Source organism: Neolamprologus brichardi, chromosome 6, assembly GCF_056152115.1.
Source record: "Neolamprologus brichardi isolate AB-2024 chromosome 6, ASM5615211v1, whole genome shotgun sequence".
Taxonomy (NCBI): domain Eukaryota; kingdom Metazoa; phylum Chordata; class Actinopteri; order Cichliformes; family Cichlidae; genus Neolamprologus; species Neolamprologus brichardi.
This window is the reverse complement of record NC_142109.1, coordinates 35,552,656-35,579,502: the sequence shown is the minus strand read 5'-3', so window position 1 is coordinate 35,579,502 and position 26,847 is coordinate 35,552,656. Positions and strand designations below refer to the sequence as shown.

The following is a 26,847-nucleotide window of genomic DNA, read 5'->3' as shown; positions in this document are numbered from 1 at the left end:
AAGAAAAAAAAGCACCGAAATGTGCGCTGCTTTTCGGTCTGGTTACTACCGTTTATGTCAGAACCAGTACCATCATGGCACCGGATACCGGCACCCATCCCTACTGCTACCTGTCTTCAAATAAATGAGAGAAAGCCTTTAGATGGATGGTCAGATGCAGTCCTTTTGGACATCAGCAATAAAAAAAAAACATTAAATGAAATTAAGTCACTCAGTGCATTTTTTTGATCAGCAGTAAAATGTTTTTTCAGATGTATATTTCACGGTACTTAGCTCCAGGTGGTAAATACGTTCACCTGAACGGCAGCCACACTGTTGATCCACGCTAAACTCATTTGAAGTGAACTGTGCTGACCTATACAGGGTTTGTAACAGCAGCTGTGATAAACAAGTTTTGGGGAAAAGGTCATAATAAACTTGCTTATGTAAGGTTTTACTGTGAGAAACAAACAGAGAAGTGGGCCTTGGAGGCCACTGCAGCTAATAGGCAGTTATCTGAGGATGCGGCATCACAACAATGGATTAGTTTTAAAGTGGAGCAGGTTTTACGCAGCGGCACAAATAACAAATTACTGGATCGTCATGCCTTCTAGCTTCTGTTCAGACAGCAACAAAACAGTGTATCACTTTAACTTCCCATGGAAATTATTCAAGCTGCTTTGTGTAAGTGTTGAATTGTCTCTCTGTCTCGGTAGTTATTTTTGCTGATTTATTTCACTCAATTTTAATTTAACCTCTTAAATTAAAAGAGGAATAATTTCAGCTGGATTTATTTCACAGTGCAGGTGATGCTTTCAGGGAGAAACGCCAAAAACTACTACAAACGATTTCTCAGCTGAGCATATTTAGTACCAAACGATTCTCTCACCTTCTCCCATTCATACAAAGATACAGCACACACACACACACACACACATGCAGCATCTGAAGTTGGGGATAAAGATTAGTTCTGCTTAAAGAGGATGAGCGCTAATAGAAGCCTCGGAGAAATGAGCACTACACGAACCTTTCGTTGGAGTTTTTCCATAAAAATAGTGTATTACATTCGTCCATGGCAGGAAACTTCATCTCTACGATTAGTGTAAACCATCCCAGACCCCTGTCAGGTCCCATTAGCTTCTTAGTGGGGAGGTTTGCAGTATTACCCAGAAGGTATTATGTCAAAAAATTCATGATGGTGTCAACATTTTTGGGAGTTTTTTGCTCGTCAGCACTAGTATCAGAGTGAAACGGTTCCGTTTTCTGTCAAACAATAATGTTACATATGTGCAAAAAATAGCTAAACTATCTGTTTGCCTGCTTTATGTTTTATCTACATTTTCACAGACAGTAGCTGTCACCTAAGTTTGCTCCTGTCACGTTACACCAGAATAAATATCTCAGAGTTGATGACATGAGACTTTGGGAGTAGAGCTCATTCCTTCATGGAAAATTCAAGTCAGATGAACGAGTACTGGCACTGAAAATATATATATAGTGTTAACTTATTAAAAGAAATAAAAAGCAGGGTTTGTATTTAACGACATTCACTTTTCTGGCTCAGCTGCAGTTTTGTTGAACACTGTGACGATTGGTCAGAAATTTAAAATGCAGGAAGAAAAACTATCCAAGTAAACATGTCAGTTGTGTCTCTTGATAGTCACGCAGCTTGATGGAAGCAGGCAGTGTGTGTAGCTACAGGTTAAATTTGGTGTATCCTCCTCCAAATCACTCCACAGATCTTTTTAAGATTTAAGCTAATTAAGAAAAGTCCCAAAGTGTGGTTTTGACGTTTTCAAAAGTTTGTGTTTATGCTTTGCAGATTAGAGATTAGATAAAACTTTATTAATCCCTCAGGCGGATTCCTCCGGGAAATTCGTTACGGGCAATTGCAAACAGCACAAGTGCTACAAGTGCTAGCACATGGTGCACTTCGGTGGGGTTCCAGTTTGTCACGTACCTCCCAGTCTTGGTAATTTGGCACGGTCAGCCGGGTTCAAACGCTCCTGCAGCCTTTTCAGTGCAGGAGGACATCACACAGGAGAAGATGAATGGAACAGCTGGAAAAGATGAGGCATTGTGCAGAGAAACCTCAGCAATCATGTTGTCACCAGGGCGCTTCTTCCTATCGCAGCGCTAAGACTGAGACTTTACTGAGTCGCTCTCATTTAGCCCAGCGGTCTCCAACCTTTTTTGTGCCACGGACCGGTTTATGCCCGACAATATTTTCACGGACCGGGCTTTAAGGTGTTGCAGATAAATACAACAAAATAAAACTAGTACCGGTACCAAAAAAAAGAAGATTTATTCATAACACTTGAAAAGACCCAGGAAAACTGAGTTAACGATAAAAACGATAACAAAATAACACTGAAAACCGATAAAAACCCTGAAAACTATACATTTCACACCTGAGCCTCAACTCTCGCGGCCCGGTACCAAACGACTCATGGACCGGTACCGGTCCGAGGCCCGGGGGTTGGGGACCGCTGATTTAGAGGACGACTGCGGCGAGTCAAACCTTCGTTAAAGCGTTAGTATAAATGTTTACTGTGTTGATGTCCAGTGTTGGGAAGGTTACTTTTAAAATGTATTCCATTACAGATTACAGATTACATGCCCCAAAATGTATTCTGTAACGTATTCCGTTACGTTACTCAATGAGAGTAACGTATTCTGAATACTTTGGATTACTTAATATATTATCATGCTGTTTACAACTACATGAATGTACTATTGCTGTGATTTATTACTGTTACTGAAGGTCCGCGGCTCCGAACCGTAGTAAAGGGACCTCTGGCTAATACGGTGGGTTCTGTGTCGGCTCGTAGCTGAAAACTAGCTTTACTTTGTTGTCTGGGTCAACTTTGCTAGCAGAGACAGAGAGAGGCGTTGAAAGGCTGCTCCAACAGAACTTATTGTTTCAGAGGAAAACACGAACACGGTGTACAGTCGAGTCTTAATAGCTTACTTACAACTGGGCTCGTCAGGCTCTCTTCTTGGCTGCAGTGGTTATTATTATATTTACATGCTTCCAGCTCCCGTTTCTGCTCGATGACAGCTCGTACTTTTCTTTTTCTCCCTCCCTCGCTCACAGACACATAACGGGTATGGCAGTCCATTCTCCCTGCAGCACGGACTACACTGCCCATGATGCTACATTCTTTAGAGCTATACCTGTAGCATTCTGCCTGTTAGCTTAGCACAACAACAACAACAACAAAAGGGCCTCTCTCACCCAGGAAACACACAGTCGCAGAGAGAGAGAGAAAGCGTTGCCCTGTAACCATGGCAACCGTAACGCTGCCTGGAACAACAGAACGTAGCTGTCAAACAAAACCCAAACAGTCCTGACCCGCCACAATATGAAACAGGGAAGTACCGCCGTGTAATCCATTTATTTCAACAAAGTAACTGTATTCTAAATACCACCTTTTTAAACGGTAACTGTAACGGAATACAGTTACTCATATTTTGTATTTTAAATACGTAACGGCGGTACATGTATTCCGTTACTCCCCAACACTGCTGATGTCATAGTTCACATGAATATCAGTCTCAAAGTTAGTTTAACCTGCTTTCTGGAATAGACCCAGGTGGACCTTCACTATAATAATTTATAGTAGGGATGCAACGATACCAATTTTTTCAAACCGATACGATACCGATACTTGGATCTGAGTACTTGCCGATACAGAGTACAAAAACCGATACTTCTACCACACACACACACACACACACAAATGCAAAGAAATGGAAGACAGGTTTTATTTTATTCTCTGTCGATAAAAAATAAAATCTTAATAGAAATGACCACAAAAAAATTTCAAGTGAAAAATAAGCACTTCTGTTAAATTATTGCAGAGTCTCCACATTGTAATTTTACAAAATATCACTGAATTATTGGCACTGTCTCGAGCTTTCAGAATAATAAATAAACACTTCTGTTTGGAATAAAATAAACACAAATTAGGTTTGAGAATAAAATAAACTTTTAAATTATTGCAGAGTGTCCATATTGTAAACAAACAAACAAAATAATTATTATTAAATAAATAATAAAATATAAAAAATTATAAAATAAATAATAATAATTGGCCCCCTAGTGGCCAATATAAAAAACTACAACAGAAATGACAAGCCACCCTCTGATTAATGAAATAAGTTGGTATCGGTTCATGGTATCGGTTAACTTTTACGAGTATGAGTACACACACATTTTACAGTATCGGCCCCAATACCGATACCAGTATCGGTATCAGTACCAGTATACCGATACCGATACTGGTACAGTACTGGTACAGTATCGGCCCCGATACATCCCTAATTTATAGTGTACATAAATATAAATGAGTGCTATCCCACCAGGCATCTTTGGATCATTAGAGTTCTGTCTGTGATGCTCCTTAGCTTGTAATATAAAGATGTCTGTTGTTGTTCCATATACATAAAACTGAATTTTCTTTTAGATGATTATAAAGAAGTGCATAAAGTAGATTTTGTGGTGTGGAGATAATAAATAAAGTTTAATTCAACTTATCAGTTTATCAAACCATAATGTGCAGAAATGCAAACTCTATTTAAAACCCTTGTTTTGCCACAGAGAAAGCAATTACTTCTGTCAACTGTTTAAAAACACAGCACAGCAGGCGGAAAGAAAACTCTTCCATTTGCTGATTATTTTCTCTCCAAAATACAAGGCTGGAATAATTTAAAACAAACATGCACCCAACTTAGTGTAGTCATTATTAAGAGATGTACTGTCACAACTCGGATGAAGAAATAAAGATGAATATGAATGAGAACGAGATCACACGAGCATACAGCGTTTCATCTTCTGCCATCGCAGTGTGTGCGTTGTTAAAACAGGCCGCCATATATGTCTTACCTATTAGGCAGTCTCATTACACCTGCCAGCTGACTCGCACAGCCTAATTGGGAAGGTCTGTGTGACGTGCATCGCAGTGATAGCAGTATAGAATTAGGCAATAAACTGCAGGGGGGGGCTTCTATTACATCATTTGATTGTTACACTGATAGATGTGACAATTATCTTGTTTCAAGTGACATAAAAAGCCCCCGACTGTTTAACTGTCCTCGTAAAGATAAACTTTCTCAGTAATGTTGGATTGAGTTGCATCAACATGATTGCAGAAGTAGAGCTGTTACATTTTAGAGGATTTTCATCCATCACGTCGTAGTAACGGACACTCCGCTGCACGTTGAGAGTTCCTCACTATGAGTTTATGTGATATTTCTTTTCACAGTGTTTGCATTTAACCATTTTTCTGGATGTCCAGAGTTTGGGGGGCTGGGATGGGAGTGTGTCTTTACCCAAACTGCACCAGACATGTAGAGAAACAGAGACACATGTATTCACCTCAGCTGCAGATCTTTGAACTGTGGGAGGAAACTCGAGCGCACTAAACAAGCTTCGCACCCCGTGTACCGCCAACTGCCTTCTTTGTGTTTGAGTGAGAAGCACGATCTGAAGTCTGCTTCATTAACTAAATCTGTGTACGATATCCTGTTTCTTTCTTAGGTCCAGTGGAGCATGTCCAACTTCTTGCTCCCTTTGTGGTCATAAGAAACAAGGAAGTGAACATCACAGCGGTGGTCTTACCCAGCCACTCACGCACAATCACTTACTTCTGGTGGTTAGGAAACAACACTGAGGTAACGTCTGCAAAGACTCATTAAAGACATTTTCATTGAAATTTCTGTGGCTTAGATTTTAGTTGTTATTTTTTTAAGCTGTATAGTAAGTGCTGCTGTTAGTAGACTGCTTAATATAAATGCTCTTATCTGTGCTTGAGCAGTGTTTTTAATGTTTAAGAAGAACAAAGCAACAAAAGAGAGATCCAGAGTCAGCATTTAGCTGAAAGGTCGTCTCGTGTCTTAATCACACAGTGATGCTTGGTCAGGATCTCTCGGCATCACATTTTTACACTCATTATGTGTTAAAAAGCCAATTAGTGTCGTTTTTGATTGGACAGGGCAGATTGACAGGCTTAATAAAGAGCTAATAAACGTGTGTAGGACCTCAAGTTTGATGCTTGTATTATAGAAATTACTATAATATCACTTACTGAATCAAACCAAGACTCACACGTTTGTCCGGTTGTTAAGAGATGATGATGAACTCTGCTTTCGGGTCCAAACTACTCTGTGTTTATTGATGCTGTTGTGTTTCTAACAGCCTTGTTCTGTTTAATCTGAACAAGAACCTAAAAACAGTCAGTGATCACTGTCAGCCTCTCTGAGTTTTATTGTTGATTGAATCTTTATTTTGAACATGTTGAAAAAGTACAACAACGTAGAATTGAAACGAGACAAACAAACAAAGCAAAACAAAAGGAAAATGAGCAACCGCAACTACAAATAACTTTCATGTTCAAAAAGGAGCAGGAAGAAGCAGAAGCTTATTTAATCCCAACCCCTTTTCCACTATCTAGTAATCAACAGAATACAGAATTATATGTATATCTATCTTTCTATCTATCCATGTATACATATATATACACATACACACTAGAGGTGGGAATCACCATACATCCCACAATACGATATTATCACAATACTTAACTCACGATACGATATTATTGCAATTTTTTAAAAATATTTTGCGATATTCAGATTCTGTACATAAAGGTAAACTTTATCAATATTCATTTTCTCTAATATCAAAGTCTCACACTCAGTCTTTCTCTCATTTCAGTTTGATTGTTGACAAACTGAACGGTTTGTATTACAGTCTAGTCCAACTTAACTGAATCAACCATCTGGTACAATTATATAAAATTCTGAACTATGCAGTTTATGAAAACTATGCAGCCCCTTCAGCAACTGAAGAATTTGAAAGTAAATTAAAACAAAATATAATTTTACATTAAATAAAAAAGTTTTAAACTTAATTAAAATAAAACATGTCTTAAATTAAAATAAGTAAACTGTCATGTTTATTGCTGCCATAAACAAGTTAAACACATTTGGACAGTGAAGGAATGTCAGGATTCTTGCTCAGAAAAAGGATCAACATGCTCTGAAGTCAGAGCACAAAAACCTTTTTGTAACAAAATATCGATTTCTGCTGTCCCTGTATCCATACATTATTAGCAAACAAAATATCACCATGCTACACAGTATCCATTTTTTTCCCCCACCCCTAATACACACATAAACTCATTATCAATGACCCCAGTAACACCTCAAAGGATACACAACCTACAGATATATACACCCACACCAACATACCCATGCACCCGCACACACATGAAAATATTGGACAAGAACACCCTATCAAACCTCTACCTCTTCCCTGTACCCTGCATACCCTGCACTTCATTTTCTTCCTCATGAGGGATTTTGGTGTCAAGGTGTGCAGTTTCACCAATGTTACACGTTGAACTTGGAAAGAAATTGGGACATTATTTCTATGTTTACCTGTAACTTAAAAACTGTGCTTGCAGCCGGTGATAACTTTGGATGGAAGCATCTCGCACACCTTTCAGAGTGAGGGAATGCACACCATAACTGTTCAGGTGGCTGCCAGCAACACCATCTTGCAGGACACTAAGACTATAGCAGTCAAAGGTCAGTATTTGTTGACTGTGCTCCTGGTAACAACACATAACTGCAGTTTAATGGGAGGCAGTTAAATACTTTTTATTTAAGTCCTCCAATTTTACTGTTTTCTTTTTTTTTTTTTACTCTGTATAAGATGTTAAACAGCTCCTACTTGACTAAAATATATCCCATTACTGCTGGAACCTCTAAAGAATATGTCTTCATTTAAAATGAAGTGATCCAGCAGCAAGTATCTGTAAAATGCAATGATTTATTACCAGAGAATGGGTTGGCGTAAAGCTGTGACATTTTCTAATTATCTAGAAGTGCATCTGGTACATTTAGCCAAAGGGAAGTGCGGGGGATATGAGAAAGCCTCTTCTTTTCATCAAGTGTTAACTACCTGAAACTCGACTTGAGCAAAATGACAGTTGGCACAGCTCACTGAGAATAATGCCTTCAGATGGGAGTGAATTAATGGCTGATTCTCCCCCGACTCTCCTCGACAGAATTCTTCAAATCTCTACTTTTATCTTTCTCCCCTAATCTGGACGAGTTCAACCCTGACATACCCGAGTGGAGGCAGGATGTGGGGAGAGTAATTAAGAAGGCTCTGCTCCAAGTGAGTGATTTTCATTTTCTCTCTGCTTCCTTCTCCCTTCCTTCCCTTCCATCCTTCCATTTCTCCATCTTGAGATTCTTTCCATTCCATCGTTTTTTCTTTACTCCTACTTTCCGTCTCATCCTGCTATTTCTCAATTATTTCATATACCCCTTTGCGGTCCAATACTCTGGGCTCACTGGTGCAGCGAGAGAACGCCCTCGGCCACCCCGTGATTCATCATCAGACAGCTGTGAAGACGACTCTGCTTTCCTTCTCTCCCGAGACGCCTTCACGAGCGCCGATTTCTTAATTTTAAAGTCAGAAAATGAACTTCAAACCTAGGAGACCAAGGAGTGACGATACCTGTCACTGTGGCTGATGTGTGTTTGTGTGTGCGCGCTTGATCGTAGGAGATGTGCGAGTGCTCTCGGTGTGTGCATGGGAAGCTCACCCATCACTGCTAAGTGCTACTCATCTCCCCATTCACAGCTCATGAATAGAGTGCTGCATTTTTTTGCTGTGCTCTTAGCCATCTTAACAGCGTATCGAGCATTCGGAGCTGCAGGTGGGAGCCTTTGGAGGAACGTTTAAAGTGGTTCAAGGGGAGCTCGCGTGTAACCCGGATAACCCCAGAGTCAGACCTGTGTTTGCGAGCTGATTGTTTTAGCGTTCGCTGTGAATTTTGTGCCGCTTCGCTTCAAGTAATTTGCCTTAAAAGTGATTTTTAGCTTTTCTCCATCATGTTGTTTATTAGCAATAACAAGACTCCACTAAAGCAGTTAAGGCTGAACTGATATTAACGATCCTGCGGACAGACTTGTGTTATTTATATTTGTTCCAACTTGACTCCCTCTTAAATAAATCACTGAAGTTATTGATGTCTTCTCAGGCTATTGAAAGCTTGTGCACTTCACCAATTACCAAAGTTAAATAGAGCTCTGTTGATGCTGGTGTTAATTCACTCATGATTAAACGATTTCAGCATGTGAGAAACGGTGTGGATGTCTGAAGTTTAGGCTTTCAGCTTTTTAGAATCTTTGAAAAGTTCATATTTCAATTTTACCTTTTTCTTGCTAATCAGTTGGATTAATTGTTCCTCAGCAAACTAAAACAGTCGAATAAAGTGAGCCTAGACTTCGACCTTGTGACTTTGTTTTTATGTATTACTATGATGTCTGTCCCTGAGATGCTATGTCAAATAGTCACCAGTTAAAACTACAAACCCGAGGCTATACTCCCACACACAAGTTTTTGTTATGCTGTTTCAGTTTCAATACAAAGCAAACAGCAAAGTTAGAAATAAGAACATTTAACATCTCCACAGTGATTCTGTGGTAGAAACAGGGCTGTGTTACCTGCTCCGGCTGTTTAATCGCAGGTCAACAGACATCAGTGTGGCTACTGCGCGATTAGCTTCATGCTAGCATGCTGCCAAACAGCTAATACTGTGTTAGCAGCAGTGGTTGCTTTTTTGGGAGAACAGTTTGTACTCCGTCTTCTTTTTCCTCCATGCAAAAACAGTAACAGTTATGTTCATATCTTCCTTCCTCAGAAGCTGTTGATGTTTTTAATCTGGTCATGTCTGAGGCCTGCATTTAAATTGCAGCTGCAACTACAAGTGATCAGGAAGGGGCTTCCAGTAAGGAAGTTGTCCAATACTGGGAGATAATACTGAAGAAGGTCCCAAAATTTCATTTCAAATTGATGAGTGTATCATAAATTGCAGGGACAAGGTAAAGAACTTGGCTGTGTGGTTTGACTCGCTGCTCTCCTTTGAGTCCCATGTGAAAGAGACAACAAACACTGCCTTTTATCACCTAAGGAACATAGCTAAAACCAGGCAGCTTTTATCACTTGACACTGCAGAGGTTCTTACCCATGCATTTGTGTCATTGATTATTGTAACGCTCTTCTTTCTGGGTTACCAAAGAACAGTTTTAGAGGCTTACAGATGGTACAAAATGCTCACATTTTAACCAAAACTGGGAAATTTGAGCACATTACCCCAGTACTGAAATCTCTTTACTGGTTGCCGAGCAGATTTTAAGGACCTGTTGCTCACCTACAAGGCTTTAAATGGTTTGGCGCCTCCATATCTCTCTTTTTGCACATCTATGTTCTTCGATCTCAGGATTCTGTATTTCTAAAAGTTCCTAAAGCCAGAAAAAAAGACTATTGGAGAGCGTGCTTTTTCTTTTTGTGCCACATTTTTGTGGAACAACCTCCCTCAACATATTAGGCAGCCATGCTCTGTGGAGGTTTTTAAAGCTAAGCTAAAGACCCACTTGTTCACCCTATCCTATGTCTGTTAGTTTTTAAATTACTATCAGTTTTAACTTATATTGTTTTTTCTGTACTGGATGTATTTATTTTTTAATCTTTTATCTTCGAATAACTTTTCAGCGCTTTGTTTGAAAGCACTTTATAAATAAAGTTATTATTATTATTAAGGAAATATTAATAAGCAGTAATAATGAATATTAATAGTTAGCAACATTAATAACTAAATACAAAAATAATGTTGTTGTTGTGGTGTTATGGTGGCAATACAATTTTTTAAGTTGTCTTAAATCAAATCGTCTGCTTACGGACGGCTGCCCCGACCTGAGTCTGGCTCTGGTGGAGGTCACTTCCTGTTAAAGGGAGGTTCTTCCTTCTCATTGTTGCCAAATTCTACCTCAGACATGGTTTAGCTTGCAATATAAAAGCAAGTGTTGTTGTGAATTGGTGGTATATAAGTAAAAGTACTCTGAACAGGATTTTAAACAAATTTGTGGTTTGAAAACAAATTTCTTAATTAACTACTTTTAATTAGGGCTGGGTATCGTCACTGATTTCTAGAATCGATTCAATTCCGATTCACAAGGTCCCGAATCGATTCGATCCACGATTCGATTTAATTCGATTCGATTCGATTAACTTCGATTTGAATCTGGGAAATTTTGACAGTCAGAAATATTATAATTCAGATCAGTGCATTTACATATTTTTGTATCTATAAAAATGAAGCTGACACACGCAAGACTTTATCAAAGGTGTGAGCATCACAGCAGAGGCCTTTGTGTCAAAGTAGCTGAGGATAAAACAGAAAAACATGAAGGCGATTTTCCTGGCCTGGGATTTTATAAAAATATTCTGCAGTACATCAAAAATGAAAGAAAACCATTAATCAACACATGAACATTACCTCTGAAGTTACAGCGTTTTGCATTTTGCATAATTTTTAAAAGTTTAAATTTGTTCAGTATTGAACGGCAGAAATTAGGTTTTCTTTTCGGAAGTATATAAAACGAAAAAAAAAACGTCGGCCGACAGCCTGTAAACAACGGTAGACTTGTGCGAGAGAAAGAGAGAGAGAAAAGAGAGGGGGGAGAGAGAGAGAGAGAGAGAGAGCTGTGCATGGTGGTCGAAGCAAAACAGTAAAAGTAAGAGTGAATACATGACGATGTTTATGTGAAGCGTAGTTTGGATCTTCTTTTGCTGCTGGTTCGGTCAATAATGTTTGGAGAGACATCAAACTAACAGTTTTAGAATCAGCACAAAAAGGGCGTGAACACAAAGCGCGGACCTGCCGACAGATCAGAATCAGCAAGCTGTCGGCTTTCAGCCCCGACTGTGAGAAAGGCGACATCTAACTAATTCTGATCCGCTGGTTGCGCTGTGTGTTTAAGTCTTTGTGCAGAATCCGTGTTCCTGCTCTCATTTACTGTCTTAGCTGTTTGGTGGTTGTTGAAATTTTGTGAGATTTCACCTGAGATTCTGGCATTTCGGGCAAAATAAATTTATATTAAAAAATCGATTCAGGATTTTAATGAATCGATTTTACGTTATCCAAGCCAGAATCGATTTTAATCGATAAATCGATTATAAAAACCCACCCCTACTTTTAATGTTCTGTTAAGCAGCAGTAAAGAGATGCATTGCCTCAGATTACCTTTACCTCTGACTATTATTTGTGGTTTTAACTACATGTCTTGAGAACGTCACCTTTAAGCCACTGTTGAAGAAAAACAATCAGTCCTGCGTCATGCTGATGCAGTGTGATTTAAACCTGTGCGAACAGTGGAAGAAATGTGGGAGCACAAGTGGCCCGCAGGTGATTTCTTTCTCCGTTACTTCTCCCTCATTGTGAGTCATGTCAAGTGTCTGCTTCAAATGCTTGTCTCCTCCTTTACATCACAGTTACCACCTACACTTGACTGCACTGTGTTCACAGCTCAACCGCCTGTCTTTCCTCTAGTCTGGGGCCTACGGGTAGCTTTTATTGAGGCATGACATGCAGAATCAAAAGTCTGAATTCATAATAATGAATTGATTCAGAATTTTTTTTCTCAGTGAAATGGGCCATTTGTGATGTGGAGAAGGATAATTACTCCACTTTCACACCGAGAACTCTGGTGCACTCGGTTTATCACATGCTGAGTTTCAGTGCCGTAGTACACATTAGGGCTGTGTCATCAATCATAGAACTAAGATTACAATACATAACCATGCAGTTCTTCTTGAAGTGAAATCCAAATGAAAAAGTAGAGCGACAGTTGCTATATGTGTGTTTCTTTTTTCCGTTATATTACACCAGTGTCTGAATTGCCACTTTTCATCTTTTCGTATTACGCCGTTAGACTTTCATATCAGGTACTTGTTTATGTGAAAGGGCTGTAGATCTGTTTACGTGTTTGCATCTGACACAAAGTTCATTTCCGGACAAACATATCGTCCAAGTGGTGACAGGAAGGGTTATTTTTCCTCCATTTTTGTCATGGCTGAGGAGTCTTGGTGGAGACACAGGCCAGTCCACAACTGATGGCATTTCAACATAGTAAACAACTCCCGAACAATAAAATAGGAGATGAGGAAGAGAACAAATCGCAATTAAAGTCAAGGTCCATTTAACGGAGGTGCACCACTGCCGAATGTATCATGTCGTGATTTTGCACTCTTCGCCTATAGGCTCATTTCATTTCCAGCGCTTCTGCTGTTCCTGAACGTGCGTTCAGTAATCAAGGTTATTTCAGTCCACTCTGTCTTTCCTTAGCCACCTCCCTTTCATATTCCCTTAACGTTTCTCTGCTCAGACTCATATAGTTTACAGTGTTCATCCTCCTCCATAGCTTCCCTCGAAGGTTAATGCAAGCTATCAAGCTATTGTCTCTTTATTGCTTCCCCAGAGGCGCTGACTTTCTTTTTTTTTTTATCCATCTGAAGCGTGGTAAACCATCCACTCTGATGGGATACTCTCGTCATTTGAATCTGCTGTCAGTTGTGATGTTGACAATTAACTTACTTTCAAATGACTGGAATGCATATGAAGCTTTATGAGTAGGGATGGGTACCGGTATCCGGTGCCATGATGGCACCGGTTCTGACATAAACGGTAGTTACCAGACCGAAAAGCAGCGCACATTTCGGTGCTTTTTTTTTCCTGAGCTGTGATACACTTTAGATTCTAGCCAATCATTTTACGTTTCCGAGGATAGTAGGCGGGTCCAGGTACGTACGTTCTTTTAGAGCAGAGCTACAGACTAAAAATGCCCAAGGTGAAGCGGTCAAAAGCCTGGCTGTACTTCACAGCAAAAGATGCAAACTCAGCAGCTGCAACAAGTGCTTTAAGCTGATACTGTGATGCTGTCAAAGGAGGTAACACCTCAAATCTGATGAAACACCTGGCGACGCATAGCGTTTTTTTTAAAAGCTGAGAAATGCGCCGTATTTGATAGCTTGCTGCGAGACCTCACACCGAGCACATCTACTGCGGGTGTGGTGCCTGTTATCGGACCCGGAGTTAGCAACATCCCCCAAAAACCCGAAGAGGAGAGTCCTGGCCCCTAGCCCTGCCAGTGTAGCAGAAATGATGAGGATGATGATGCAGCAGCAGCCGTTCTTCTCTGCGTGAGTAGCTTAATGTTGTTCGTGTGTAATTTACGTTGAGTAGGCTAACCACGTTATTACATTAATGCATGTAAGGTGAACTAGCAAACATCATCATAGTTACATGCGGCTGTCTTCTTGTTTGATGGCAGATACTCCCTTCACCCTGGCCAAAAAGGCTAAAATGACCAATGAAAAAGTGGAAAACAGTTAAACATGAGAGGTTTTTGGACAAAGTTTGTGTTTTTTCCATTGTTTAAGCTGCTTCCAGCCAAGAGTGATACCATATATGCCCTATAGCTGCAGAAAAGGCTAACATTGTTATCTTTTTACAAAAAAACAGCTGAACATGAGAGGTTTTTGGACCAATTTTGTGTTCTCCATTCTTTAAGCACCAGCACCGTTTCAAAAGTACCGGTTTGGCACCGGTATCGGATAAAACCTAAACGATACCCATCCCTATTTATGAGTGAAGAAAATCTTTGAAAAATCTTTTAAATATTAATAATAATGAAAGGTAGTACCATCTTCATCTCCAGAGGAGGAGTCCCACTGATGTCGGTGATCACCTGACCTTCATTTTCACAGCAACACGAGGCTTGAAATCTCAGATGTTTATCAACAAGAATGGGATTATATCTTTTGGTATTTCATTTAATTTATTATTTGTTTTTTAGGAGTATTTTTCCTCTCCCTTACCTTCGGATGGTCCATGGACAAACTTTAGACAATGTTGAGAAAGGATAATGTAGTGATAAAGTCGATAGAGAGAAATGGCAGTCGACAGTAAATCTGCATTTCTGGTTATTTTTCTTTGATTACATTTCATCATATTCCTTTTTGCTTAGTTTCAACAAGAATTGGAAAAAGTTTGTATTTGCTTCTTTCATATCCTTTTTAATAGATTCTGGTAAGAAAAAACATCATCTATCCCTGAAATGAGCTCATGGTGCGACACCCAGTAAATCCCTGACTGATATGACATTGGTGGTTCCAGAAAGATGAATCCGACTGCTTATGCAAATTTTTCTGCTTATTCCTGAACTGCCAGCAATTTCTTTAGGTTCAGATAGATTATTAGGTCACAATTCACTTGGTTTTAATCTAGGTGCTGTCATCAGAACAAAATGTTCATTTGTTGGAATAACCTGTAGAACATACCTGGAAAAACATGTGAGCTTCCCACCAGCCAGAATTCTAGGGTCGTGTCCAAATTCATGGGCTGCATCCTCCTGAGGACCCGGCCTTCGCGGTCTACGTGGGCCGGGTCCTCAGAAGGTCGGGTAGACCGGAAGTAAACGGCTGGGAAAATTGGACGGTCCAGCCTTCTGATTAGCGTCACCGCTGTCTCGGTGGAGTTTAATAAACTCGGCCGTCTGCTCCTTGCTATCTAAAATATAACAGGACACTGGCGTAAATTCTCGACCGTCTCACACTTCTGTTTAATCAGTTTTCTGTTTGACGTTTATTCAGCTGTGTGAAAATCCCGGAGGATTAATAAAGTTTTATTTTATCTAATCTAATAACTTTAATCTCAGCCAAACCGATTTACTCACGAACAAACAAAACACTGAAAAAAGCCCAACAATAACATTTTTAGGTTGTCTAAGTGACTTATATGTTACGTTTAACCTGAGTAGCGAAACTCTGCGGTGATCTGAAATTGATGTGCCGGGAGCTCTAGTGACCCTCGAGTTCCCGGCTAGCTATCGAGCTGGTGGGTAACAGACGTCTCCGAAAACATCGAAGCACTTTTGCAAATATGCGATATCTTGATAAACTGAGCAGATATTTGATGTTTACACAGCTACTTTCTCGCCTGAAAATATGTTAAAAGTTTATTTTGTGACCCAGAAAGATTAGTATGAGTAATTTTAAAACTTAGTAGCGGCCGCCATTGTTGGAAACTCGAGTTTGGCTGGGCCGCGCTATGAATTCTGGGATATGGTAGGCCACGAAGGACACACCCGACCCATCCTTCAAATTCGGGGAAAAGGAGGATGCATTTGTCGGCTGCATTCGGAGGAGTCTATGAATTTGGACAGCTTTCGGCGCGTCACTGTGACGTAATCGGTCTACAAATGCGGCCTCAGGAGGATGCAGCCCATGAATTTGGTCACGACGTAGGTGTCATGCTAACATGCTAAGCTAAGAAAGAGAGGTTAACATTTAGTTGAAAGTTTTACTACAACAACGTTCACGCTTAGAGAGAAAGGCAACAGTAGTTAAAGAGTTGTTTTTATTGTTTTAATAATTCAAGGTCAACATCTGGGTGTCTGCGTGTCTTAAATATTGTTTAAGCTACAAATACAAAATCATTTCCAAAACCCTGAAATGTCAGTAGAGCTTATCTGCTTCACATTTAAACTAAAGCGTTTCAAGTCAAAACCTGAAGAAGAAGTGAAAGTGTAGCAAGATAATAACTTTCAGAGTCCCTCTGGAGTTTATCTTCTTCAAATAGTATTTCTTGAAATGAACTTGCAAAATATTGCATTGTGAAATCTTCATATCAAACCAAATTGAGCCGACTTCCCCGCAGCCTGTCCTCTCTGAGGATCTCACCTCTCTTCCTGTTTACCTCCCCGATTTAATTTTTGTATCCGTGATGAATTTGCAGTATATCAGAAAAAGCAGCACTCCAGATGATCCGCCAGATTTTTAAACTAATGACAGATTGCTGTGCGAGTCAACGTGGTCCACGTGCACTGATTTTTTTTCTTTTTTTCCCCACAGGCTATTGCCTCCTTTGTCATCCCATTCACTTCATCTCCCTCTCCACTGCCTCTTCTCCCATTGCAAGACACTCCCATGGCTATCAATTGTCCACTGCTTTGTTACTCAAATAGTGATTTTTCTGCTGGATAATTGATGTGCTTTGCCTTTACCTGCTACGTTGTCCACCCCAGGCCAGAGGGAAACATAAAAACATCAAAGGCTCTAGAATGAAGAGTGATTGCCACACAGCACTGCCCCCATTCCTGCTTGAACTGCATAAACTGTTAAAAGCTAATGGCTTGAAAAAATAACAGAAACAGTTATTGACCCATTAAAAATGCGTTTTTGACACTGCAGCCTCAAAGCATTTATCCAATTGTTCTCTGTAATTAATGAATACATTCTGATTTTTGACTTGGAGGAACTGTTTAAACATCTCTGGTTACATTTAATGTAAAACAGCTGAAAACAGTGAACACTGCCCCACGAAAACTCAATTAAAACTTTGTTATCTAGAATCTGCTTTAGATACCAGAATCCTGAGTCTTACATTTACACCATCTAATAGTAGTTGTCAGCATTTCTATTAAAACGACTGCAGTCGTTCTATAAACTTAACTGAGCAGAAATTGCAGAAATATCCAACTCAGACACTCTGGCATTGGACATTATGTACACTATGAACACCGTCAAGTGAAAACTGTTCTTTTCTGAAAAGCCATGCTTGGGAAAGTGTTTTGTGTGTCCATTTATGGGCTTGTGATAAAGGTCAACACTTATTGTGAGTCTTTGTAGCTCTGCAGCACCATCTGTATCTCTGTCTCTCTTTCTGTGTCACTCTTGTGAAGCAGAACAGCTGTTAGGGACAATATTAGACCGTGAACACAGTTATTCTGCTGTCAGTTTTCCAGAATGCTGGTGCTAAAGATCGCATGATGACTGTAAATACTAATAGCAGACATGCTAATCGACTATAATATAATATAATGCTATAATGTTGAATGGCTCACACAGCCCAGACCCATCAGGGCATGGACACTGGAACTTTGGGGATGTCAGGGTGGGTGTCTGATACCAGACACTGGCAACAATCCTTCCCTCTCCACCCGGTGGTGAAGTATCGCTGTATCCTGTCGAATAATCCACAATCTTCCGCTTCCACAAAGTCAAATTGTGATTGCAGGATAAACAGGGTATTCCAGACAAAAGTTTTTCTCTGACGCTACCCTGGGAAGACCTACCAAAGGAGGCGCCGAGGAGGTATCCTAACCAGATGCCAAATCCGTGTTTCTGTGTCACTGTAATCCTGGGAGCTGTGCTGTCTTGGGCAGTAGATAACGTATCTATTGGCATGGAAAACTTCACCAGAATGCACTGGATCTGATGATTTGTTTTTGAGTGTAGCAGGGTTGCAGTTGCTTACCGACTGCAGTGGTTTGGGAATGTCTTTGCCATTTGGAGGAATGAGCTTAATCTGCACGAATCTAGATGGGTAGCTGGGTGGTACGGGAGAATATGGCGTCAGTTTTGGCATGTCAGGACACAATTTTCTCAACAGAGCAATGTATTGTATTGACATGCACAAAATAATGGATTGCATTTATATAGCGCTTTTCGGGACCACTCAAAGCACTTTACAATTCCACTATTCTTTCACTCTCACATTCACACACTGGTGGAGGCAGCTACAGTTGTAGCCACAGCTGCCCTGGGGCAGACTGACAGAAGCGAGGCCGCCATCGGCCCCTCTGGGCAACACCAGTAGGCGGTAGGTGAAGTGTCTTGCCCAAGGACACAACGACCGAGACTGTCCAAGCCGGGGCTCGAACCGGCAACCTTCCAATTACAAGGCGAACTCCCAACTCTTGAGCCACGATCGCCCCACAAAACTATTTACTTTACCTGTCAGTGGTTTTAATGTTGTTCTGATTCAATTCAGTTTTATTTACACAGCGCCAAATCACAACAACAGTCGCCTAAAGGAGCTTTATATTGTAAGGTCGACCCTACAATAATACATACAGAGAAAAACCCAACAATCATATGACCTCCTATGAGCAAGCACTTTGGCGACAGTGGGAAGGAAAAACTCCCTTTTAACAGGAAGAAACCTCCGGCAGAACCAGGCTCAGGGAGGGGCGGGGCCATCTGCTGCGACCGGTTGGGTGAGAGAAGGAAGACAGGATAAAGACATGCTGTTTACAGACTGAGATGCCTCTTTATTTGTGTTTTTGAACTATGATGGGTTTAGAAAAATATAAATGGACTGGTAATTATAGAGTGCTTTCCTACTCAGGTGATGAGTCAAAGAGCTTTTTGAGTTGTCAGAGTAAAATAACCATTGCTGTTTTCTCTCACCACCATATTAGCTTAAAACATTATACAGGGCAATTTAATGTCTGACTGACACAAACTGTAAGGGAAGAGTCAAAAGTGATACAATGGCACGAATAGTTACAAAAACAGTTTGAAGATGATCGACATCTAAACGCTTGTTGACTCTCAAGCTTAAGATCTGAACAAATGCAACCAGTTAATTTGAGCAGAAACTCACAGGCAGGTAATTATATCTTAGTGGGAGACTGAACACATAATTAAGTTCCATCTTAAGACTGCAAAGGAATCTTCTGATGGGTCATTACACTCAATCCTGCAGTTTCTGACAATAGACATAAATGTGCAATATGTAGCGTTTCAGTGTAAAGTCAGATGAGTTTTCTTGTAATGAAACTGTTCAGCAGATAAAATGTTTTTGTGTTATCTTACAGTGTGTAGTCATTCTGAGCTGCTTGGTAACTGCTGCTCTTTGTAATCTAGCTGCGTTTGTCCCAGCGGGAGCGAATGCAGCAATCACACACCGAATGAAGCTAGCATTGTCTCACTTTAAGATTCCCTCAACCCAAGACATATCTTCTTGAGTTAAATCTGAAATGTAATGGTCTTCATGATCTCCAATACTGTCAGACGGTTAATTGTGGCAATTTCACCAGGTTAGTGAATTCACAGTGAGTCAGCGTGCTCTGCATCCTCTAAACTGAGTAGTTACATCAGTGCGAATACAGGTGACAAAGACTAACTCCTATTGCATACTCAACAACTTCGGACAACGTTACAACCAAAGGTTGAGCTGAATTTTTCACTGGTGACAGACTTTTGTTACTTGATGGGAAATGATGGAAAAGTCTAAAGGCTGTCCATCACTGTGGCAGATTAAAACTGTGAGGGTGATAGAGGGTGTAGAGCAGAACAAAGGGTTCATCCAGTAGGAGTACACTTAAGAAAGATCCCAGTTCACATCTGCTGAGTTCACATTTCCCTGTTGAGGCTCCACAGCTGCAGCCTTAACAGGGACTGCACTGTTATGATGGAGTTTGCATACAAAGTGATGACACAGTTGGTGCCTCTGGCTATCTTTTCTCTTCATGCATAGTCTATTCTGTATATTGTTAATTATATATGAATTTTCTGTAACCCTGTCTCTCAAAATGACAGACAGCCTGCATTTTGAACCAGTTTCTCCCAAAGTGTCCAACATTTCCATGTGAAAGTAGTTTATGTTCATCTATTCTCATGTAAATCTTAGGCTACGTCCACACGTACCCGGGTATTTTTGAAAACGCAGATTTTTCTATGTGTTTGCACCTTTCGTCCACACGTAAACGGCGTTTTCGGTCACTGAAAACGGAGATTTTTTTAAACTCCGGCCAGGGTGGATATTTTTGAAAACTCCGTTTTTGCATTTACGTGTGGACGAGGAAAACGGAGAAAACGCAGCGTCAAAGGTGTGCGCCTTTTTTGACGTCACACTGTGCGCCACGTTATTGTTTCGGTGAAATGAATTTCTACAATACTGTTACTGTTACTTGTACTCTCTGCAGTGTTTAAATGCTTACATATACACACCAGTGTTGCCAACTCCTCAGTAAGGAAAATCGCTATTGGTTGTCCTAAAAGTCGCTAAATGACGTCATCACCTATTTTGCATAATTGGTCATGCTAATGTAATTGTAACCTATGTTGTTGGAGAGAGAAATAACATCGTGGAAGAGACATAAAGTGAGTAAAAAACGTCCTAAATGCATTTAGAGTTTATTTAGAACTACAAATTACATTTATTTTAGCAATTATTGTTTTTTAATGTCACAATTCCAACCCTGCTCCTTTACCCGGGCTTGGACCGGCAAAAGTGACCCGAAATAGGCGCTCTGGTGGAGTTACTTTGTGTGTGTGTTTATAAGTAGTTTTAAACCTTGTGATCCACAAAACAGCATAAGAGTAAAAGAAGAACTGACTGCGTTACAGCACCCGCTGCTTGTTGAGAGTAAAAGCGATATGCGCTTTCACGTCTTTTTTTAGCGACTTTTTTTTAGAAAAAAAAGTCGCTAGGGGGTCTGAAAACTCGCTAAATATAGCGACAAAGTCGCTAAGTTGGCAACACTGATACACACACAGTTACTGTCCCTCCACACATACGACTCGGTTCTGCTTCTATGCCCCATCTTTGTTTACTTTTTCCCACCGAGGCTTCTAGACTTCTGATTGGCCAACATTTCTGCACGGTTAGGAATATAGCGCCACCTGCTGCTTTGGCATGTTCCTAGCAGCGTTTTCCTTCATTTCTGCCTTTACGTGTGGACGGGATTATTTTTTAAAACGAAAACGGAAAATCTCCGTTTTCAAAAATACCCGTGTACGTGTGGACGTAGCCTTGGTCACTTCCAAAGCTGCTTCATAATGGCTTTTAAACATACTCCACCCAAATATTCACTGTGATCTTTAACCTGTTTCACTCCTGGCTCGTCTCATATGGCCACTTGGTCAAGATCCCCCAGCACGACATTTGTATGCACTGTTTCAAAGTGAACGGTGAATATTGTGAATAGTGAGTGAAACTAACCGTAACACTAACCCAGCAGTTAAAAGCTCCTCGTTGTGGCCTCTTAGATACAGCAGAGGACACTTTGTGTGTATCCCTGAGACTCCGGAAACAAAACTACTGCGTTTGAAGTCCCGTCAATGACTTTAAGCCTTATGATGCTGTAAAGCTTTTGCTATTTTTTGGCAAATAAAAACATATTTCTATCTTGTGACAGGTGGCCGAATTCCCAGAGGAGCAGCTCCTGGTAGCGGTGTTCCCCGGAGTGCCAACAGCTGCTGAGCTCTTCCTGTTGCCTTATAAGAACCAATCAGAGGGCAAGAAAAAGAGTGAGGAAGCGCTAGAGCGGGTATGGGTGTCTCTGAAATTCACGAGGAGTTCAAATTCCTCCAACTTGATTATTGTGCGTACAAAACGGTGCCTTGTTGTGTACTTTAACAGGCTTCTGACACAATTGTAAGTGCACTGAACCAAAACCTGGTGGAGTTCGAGCTGAAGCCCGGCGTGAGGGTGATCGTTTACAACACACAGTTAACACTGGGTAAGAAACATTTGCTGTCATAGCTTTTAATTTTGCCATCAAGTCGTCATCTACGATATTAACTTCTGGGGGTAATGTAATTATGGCCTGCATGTTCCATTTGTCATTTTCATGTGCAGAGAAACAGAAGTGTAATAACTGTGTTTTGACAACAAGAATTTTTCTTTGGTCCACCAATTAAAATTCCTGTCAGACCCCGTCTATCCCAGGCGAAAGAACACAGACGAGGACGGGAGGGGTTCGGTTTTAAGTGGAGCTCCTTGAGAAGAGGGGTCTTTTATGCCCGCCATCAAAAGCTGAACATCTGTTCTATTTCTTTTACAGCCATCCAACCACAAAATTGTTACACTGAGTATAATTATGTTGATTATTTAGTCCTTGAGAAAGAACACTGTACAATTTCAGGGCAGAATTTGGAATCATTCAAGAAGTCATCAGCAGTGAAGGCTGGTTGACGTTAGAGACCCTCAAATGCTCTCGTGACAAAAGAAAAAGCACTCGTGTCAAATCAGCGCTGATTCACGGAGACACGGTAATTGTAAATAACATGGCTAGACTGGAAAGCTCTACTTTTTTATTGGTTTGGAGCTCGGTACTGCTCAGCAGCTCCTGTGTCCCGCTGCTGGACAGGTCTTACCTTATATTCACTGCTTGGCTGGTTTCATTAGGCGCACAGTCTCTGGAGGCACACAGCCATGAGTTGTCTGCAGCTCAAAGCGATAGGTATTAACAGCCTGGCATGTACTGCTCTGTGACGTTTTGTGGCGCGCTGCACTCTAATGACATTGAAGGTGTACCCAGCTGGATCCCTCTTTATATTTCACCTCCCAAGAAAAGGTCTAAAAAGCCTTCGAGCTGCTTGAGAAAGGTCACCGGCACGTATCTCTTAGCTGATGCCTCACGTAGCGCTAAACCCGTCACAGAAAAGCATCGGGCTTTTTCTTCAGCGACGGACGTTAATGCACTCTTCAAAATAATGGGAGAAATTTAAGGTTTGTGCCTTATGTGATATTAATCACACTGAACTCTTGTTTGGTTCGGTACTTTTTTGAATGAATGTTGGCGCATTTAACTGTTTTACATTCACCTGAAATCTTTGGATTTCCTGCTACTGTCAGTTTGTTTTGCCCATCAGCAGAAAGTGTAATTTCACGCTACAACACCTTACAGTGTTTCATATCTTAAAGATAAAAATATAATCTGGGATGTCATTATTGTTCTGGATATACAGTATACTACAGTGTACGGGGTACAAGTATAAAGAAAATACGTTTTTGACCCTTTAACATCTAACAGGCAACACGCCCAGGATCCTTTTTATAGAATTTACACATGTTTGGAACATCTGACGCAAAGGTTTCTATCAGAAATGATCAGAGATTGGCAGTAACGCGTTACTGTAATCCGATTACTTTTTTCAAGTAACGAGTAAAGTAAGGGATTACTATTGCAAAAACGGTAATTAGATTACCGTTACTTTCCCGTAGGAACGCTGTGTTACTGCGTTACTAAAACCGTGAGTTTTTTTGCGAGAATGTCTCATGACAGTGACGTAAGCGAGTGCGACGTTCGTGATAACAGCTGTGTGCAGATCAACAATGGATCATATATCGAGTGCAGAGAGAGTATGAGCGTGCAGCGTTTAAAGCGTGGAAGTACTGACCTTACTTTGAGTTTGATTCCATAAAAAGTGACAAAAACATTAGTGTCCGTTGTGCGTGGGAAGAAAACTTCTTTTTACAGCGAAAAAAACCCCTAAACTTCCAAACAAGTACCGAGTAGCTACGACGTAATGGGAAACTCACAGAGAAACTGGCGGATTCTTCCACTGACCGCTGCACACCTGCACCAGGGTAACCCTCCGCCTGCCCCGCTCCTGCTTTACAGGTGAAAATAGAGCAACAGGACCGCTAGTCTTTGACTTTATTTATTTTCTGCTGTGTTTTACTTGCATCTATTTGAAAGACTGAGTGTAAACACAAAAAATATTTTATTTTATGTGCTGGAATGTGCAGAAAATAGGTTTAAATGTTAAACTAATTTCTTCCAGTCAGAGAATGTTGCATATAATTAAATTTTTCCTTGATGCATAAAGTTAAAAGATTAAAACTAATAAAACAAGTTAAAAAAAGAGACCTTTCCATTTGATTACATTTTGTATGATGATTATGCAGAAAAAGTAGAATTGGGCTGAAAGATCTATCACTTTATCACCTATTCAGGTTGTAAATCGTGTTTTTTAAAAGTAACTAAGTATCTAAGTAATTAATTACTTATGAAAATAAGTCATCAGTAAAGTAACTGGATTACTTTTTTTGGGGAAGTAATCAGTAATTAGTTACTGATTACTTTTTTCAAGTAACTTGACCAACACTGGAAATGATGTTGTGGAAAAATCAATTATTGTAAGGTAACATCTTCCAGGTCTGATATGTAGCCCAACCCAAACCCCGGTGACCTGCAGGATTTTTAAAGGTTCGCTTCATTCAAACTAGAAGCAGAGAAAAAGATAAATCAATAATGATGTGACTACTCTTTGCTTTTGAAGAGGTGCCTGTTTTCCTTGTTGCACATACTTTTTCAAGGTACTCTCCCTGTAGGTGCTACCACAGTGCCAGCAGCTATTTCAGGTGTATCTATTTTCAGAAGTGAGAGTCTCGTTCATTTTTTCCATTCTGACAAAACTTTGCATTGTTACTCATGCAGAATAAAGTCACTGTAGTATTTTTGGAAACCCAGAAAATCTCGCTGTAACAGCCAACCAATAGCTAGAATCTAGCATTATATCCTCCCGAGAACCAGCCCATCCATTTATGTCCTCTGAAATGGACATTTGTTTTTGCTCTATATCTTTTGACTAAGTCCTGATGCACTGAATAGAGGAAATCCTGGACTTTCCATTGGTATCTCATGTGTCTGGGTGTTAGCAACAGGAAGAGGCAGGAAATTGAAAAAAAGTTCAATGGGAAGATTCTTTTCTTCCTCGGTTCTCAGGAAGATATACACACATTATAATACATTCCCCGGAGGTCCTGTGATCTTTCCTACTTTATGGACTTCCATGCATTTCAGGAGTGAGTGAAACCTGCAGGCTTTAAAAGGCTTCCAGTTGCATAGAAGTGAGGATGCACATTTCTATAAAGACCAGTTCCTTGATTGAAGTCACAATAAGCACAACGTGGAATCCATTTTATTAATTATAGCTATTAATACTCGTACCCATAATTGTCTATTAATTACAGTCAATTATAATTGGACCCAGGATATCCTCACTGGTCATCAGGCAGTGAGCGAGCAGTATCTCCTGGCGTTCGATCCACCTCCATTCTTTCTGCCTCTGTGTCAAAGTGGGTTCTTACAGCTCGAGCTCCCACAGACTGCCATGATAAGTTTGTCGTCCACTCCTGATTGTCCCTGACATCAGGACAATTCAGTCTCAGGGAGAAACTCAGCCGCTACTCTTTATGGCACAAAGTAAAGTACTTTTTTTTCTACAACAGTTGAAATATTTTTAACTCACCTCAGTTTACATCTTTGTAGGTAAACACACATTAGAGCTCCGATCAGCATGAAACTGTACCGGTTCCATCAAATGATTATCAAGTGTTTGTCAGTTATGGACTTGCAGTCATAAGAACAGCACAAACTTAACTATAACTTCTGAGTTTAAATTCTAGAGTCTGAAGAAAACAAAGCACTTCTTCTAACTGTCTTATTAAGATAATGTGTAGTTGTGTTGGGGAAAATAGCAGCAATAACAACATATAACAACAAATAAAATAAATAACTCCACTTTCAACACGTCTGACGTAACCTCCCAGGTCAGAGATTTAGGCTACGTCCACACGTACACGGGTATTTTTGAAAACGGAGATTTTCCATTTTCGTTTTAAAAAATAATCCCGTCCACACGTAAAGGCAGAAATGAAGGAAAACGCTGCTAGGAACATGCCAAAGCAGCAGGTGGCGCTATATTCCTAACCGTGCAGAAATGTTGGCCAATCAGAAGTCTAGAAGCCTCGGTGGGAAATAGTAAACAAAGATGGGGCATAGAAGCAGAACTGAGTCGTATGTGTGGAGGGACAGTAACTGTGTGTGTATATGTAAGCATTTAAACACTGCAGAGAGTACAAGTAACAGTAACAGTATTGTAGAAATTCATTTCACCGAAACAATAACGTGGCGCACAGTGTGACGTCAAAAAAGGCGCACACCTTTGACGCTGTTTTTTCTCCGTTTTTCTCGTCCACACGTAAATGCAAAAACTGAGTTTTCAAAAATATCCACCCTGGCCGTAGTTTTTAAAAATCTCCGTTTTCAGTGACCGAAAACGCCGTTTACGTGTGGACGAAAGGCGCAAACGCATAGAAAAATCTGCGTTTTCGAAAATACCCGGGTACGTGTGGACGTAGCCTTAGTTAGCCATCGTTAGCCAGAGCTCATGTGTACTGTAATCTTTGTAGCTGTTCATCCACATGGAGGAAACATTAGTTTAAAAAAAGTGAATTCTTGCTGATATGTTGACTGCCAGTACCAATTATTTAAAGATCTTATACTTATAGTTTAATAAAAGAAAATATTGTTAATACAGGAAATGAGGAAAACGCTTTTGACTGAACTTTCAAACTTTGAAACCTCAGAAGTTCTTTACTTTTTCAAATCTGGCGTCTTTATGATGAAACTGCTCAAGATGTTGAT

The 26,847-nt window shown here is 40.3% G+C and overlaps 1 protein-coding gene across 1 annotated transcript in view; it reads left to right on the top strand.

Moving 5' to 3' along the window:
• Positions 1-26,847, top strand: part of sorcs3a (sortilin related VPS10 domain containing receptor 3a) — a 288,360-nt gene that overhangs the window by 252,666 nt on the left and 8,847 nt on the right. The window contains exons 20-24 of the mRNA XM_087842211.1: positions 5,522-5,655; positions 7,449-7,572; positions 8,055-8,167; positions 21,826-21,957; positions 22,050-22,149. Of these exons, the coding sequence (XP_087698337.1) occupies positions 5,522-5,655; positions 7,449-7,572; positions 8,055-8,167; positions 21,826-21,957; positions 22,050-22,149 (603 nt within the window). The remainder of the gene's footprint in view (positions 1-5,521; positions 5,656-7,448; positions 7,573-8,054; positions 8,168-21,825; positions 21,958-22,049; positions 22,150-26,847) is intronic.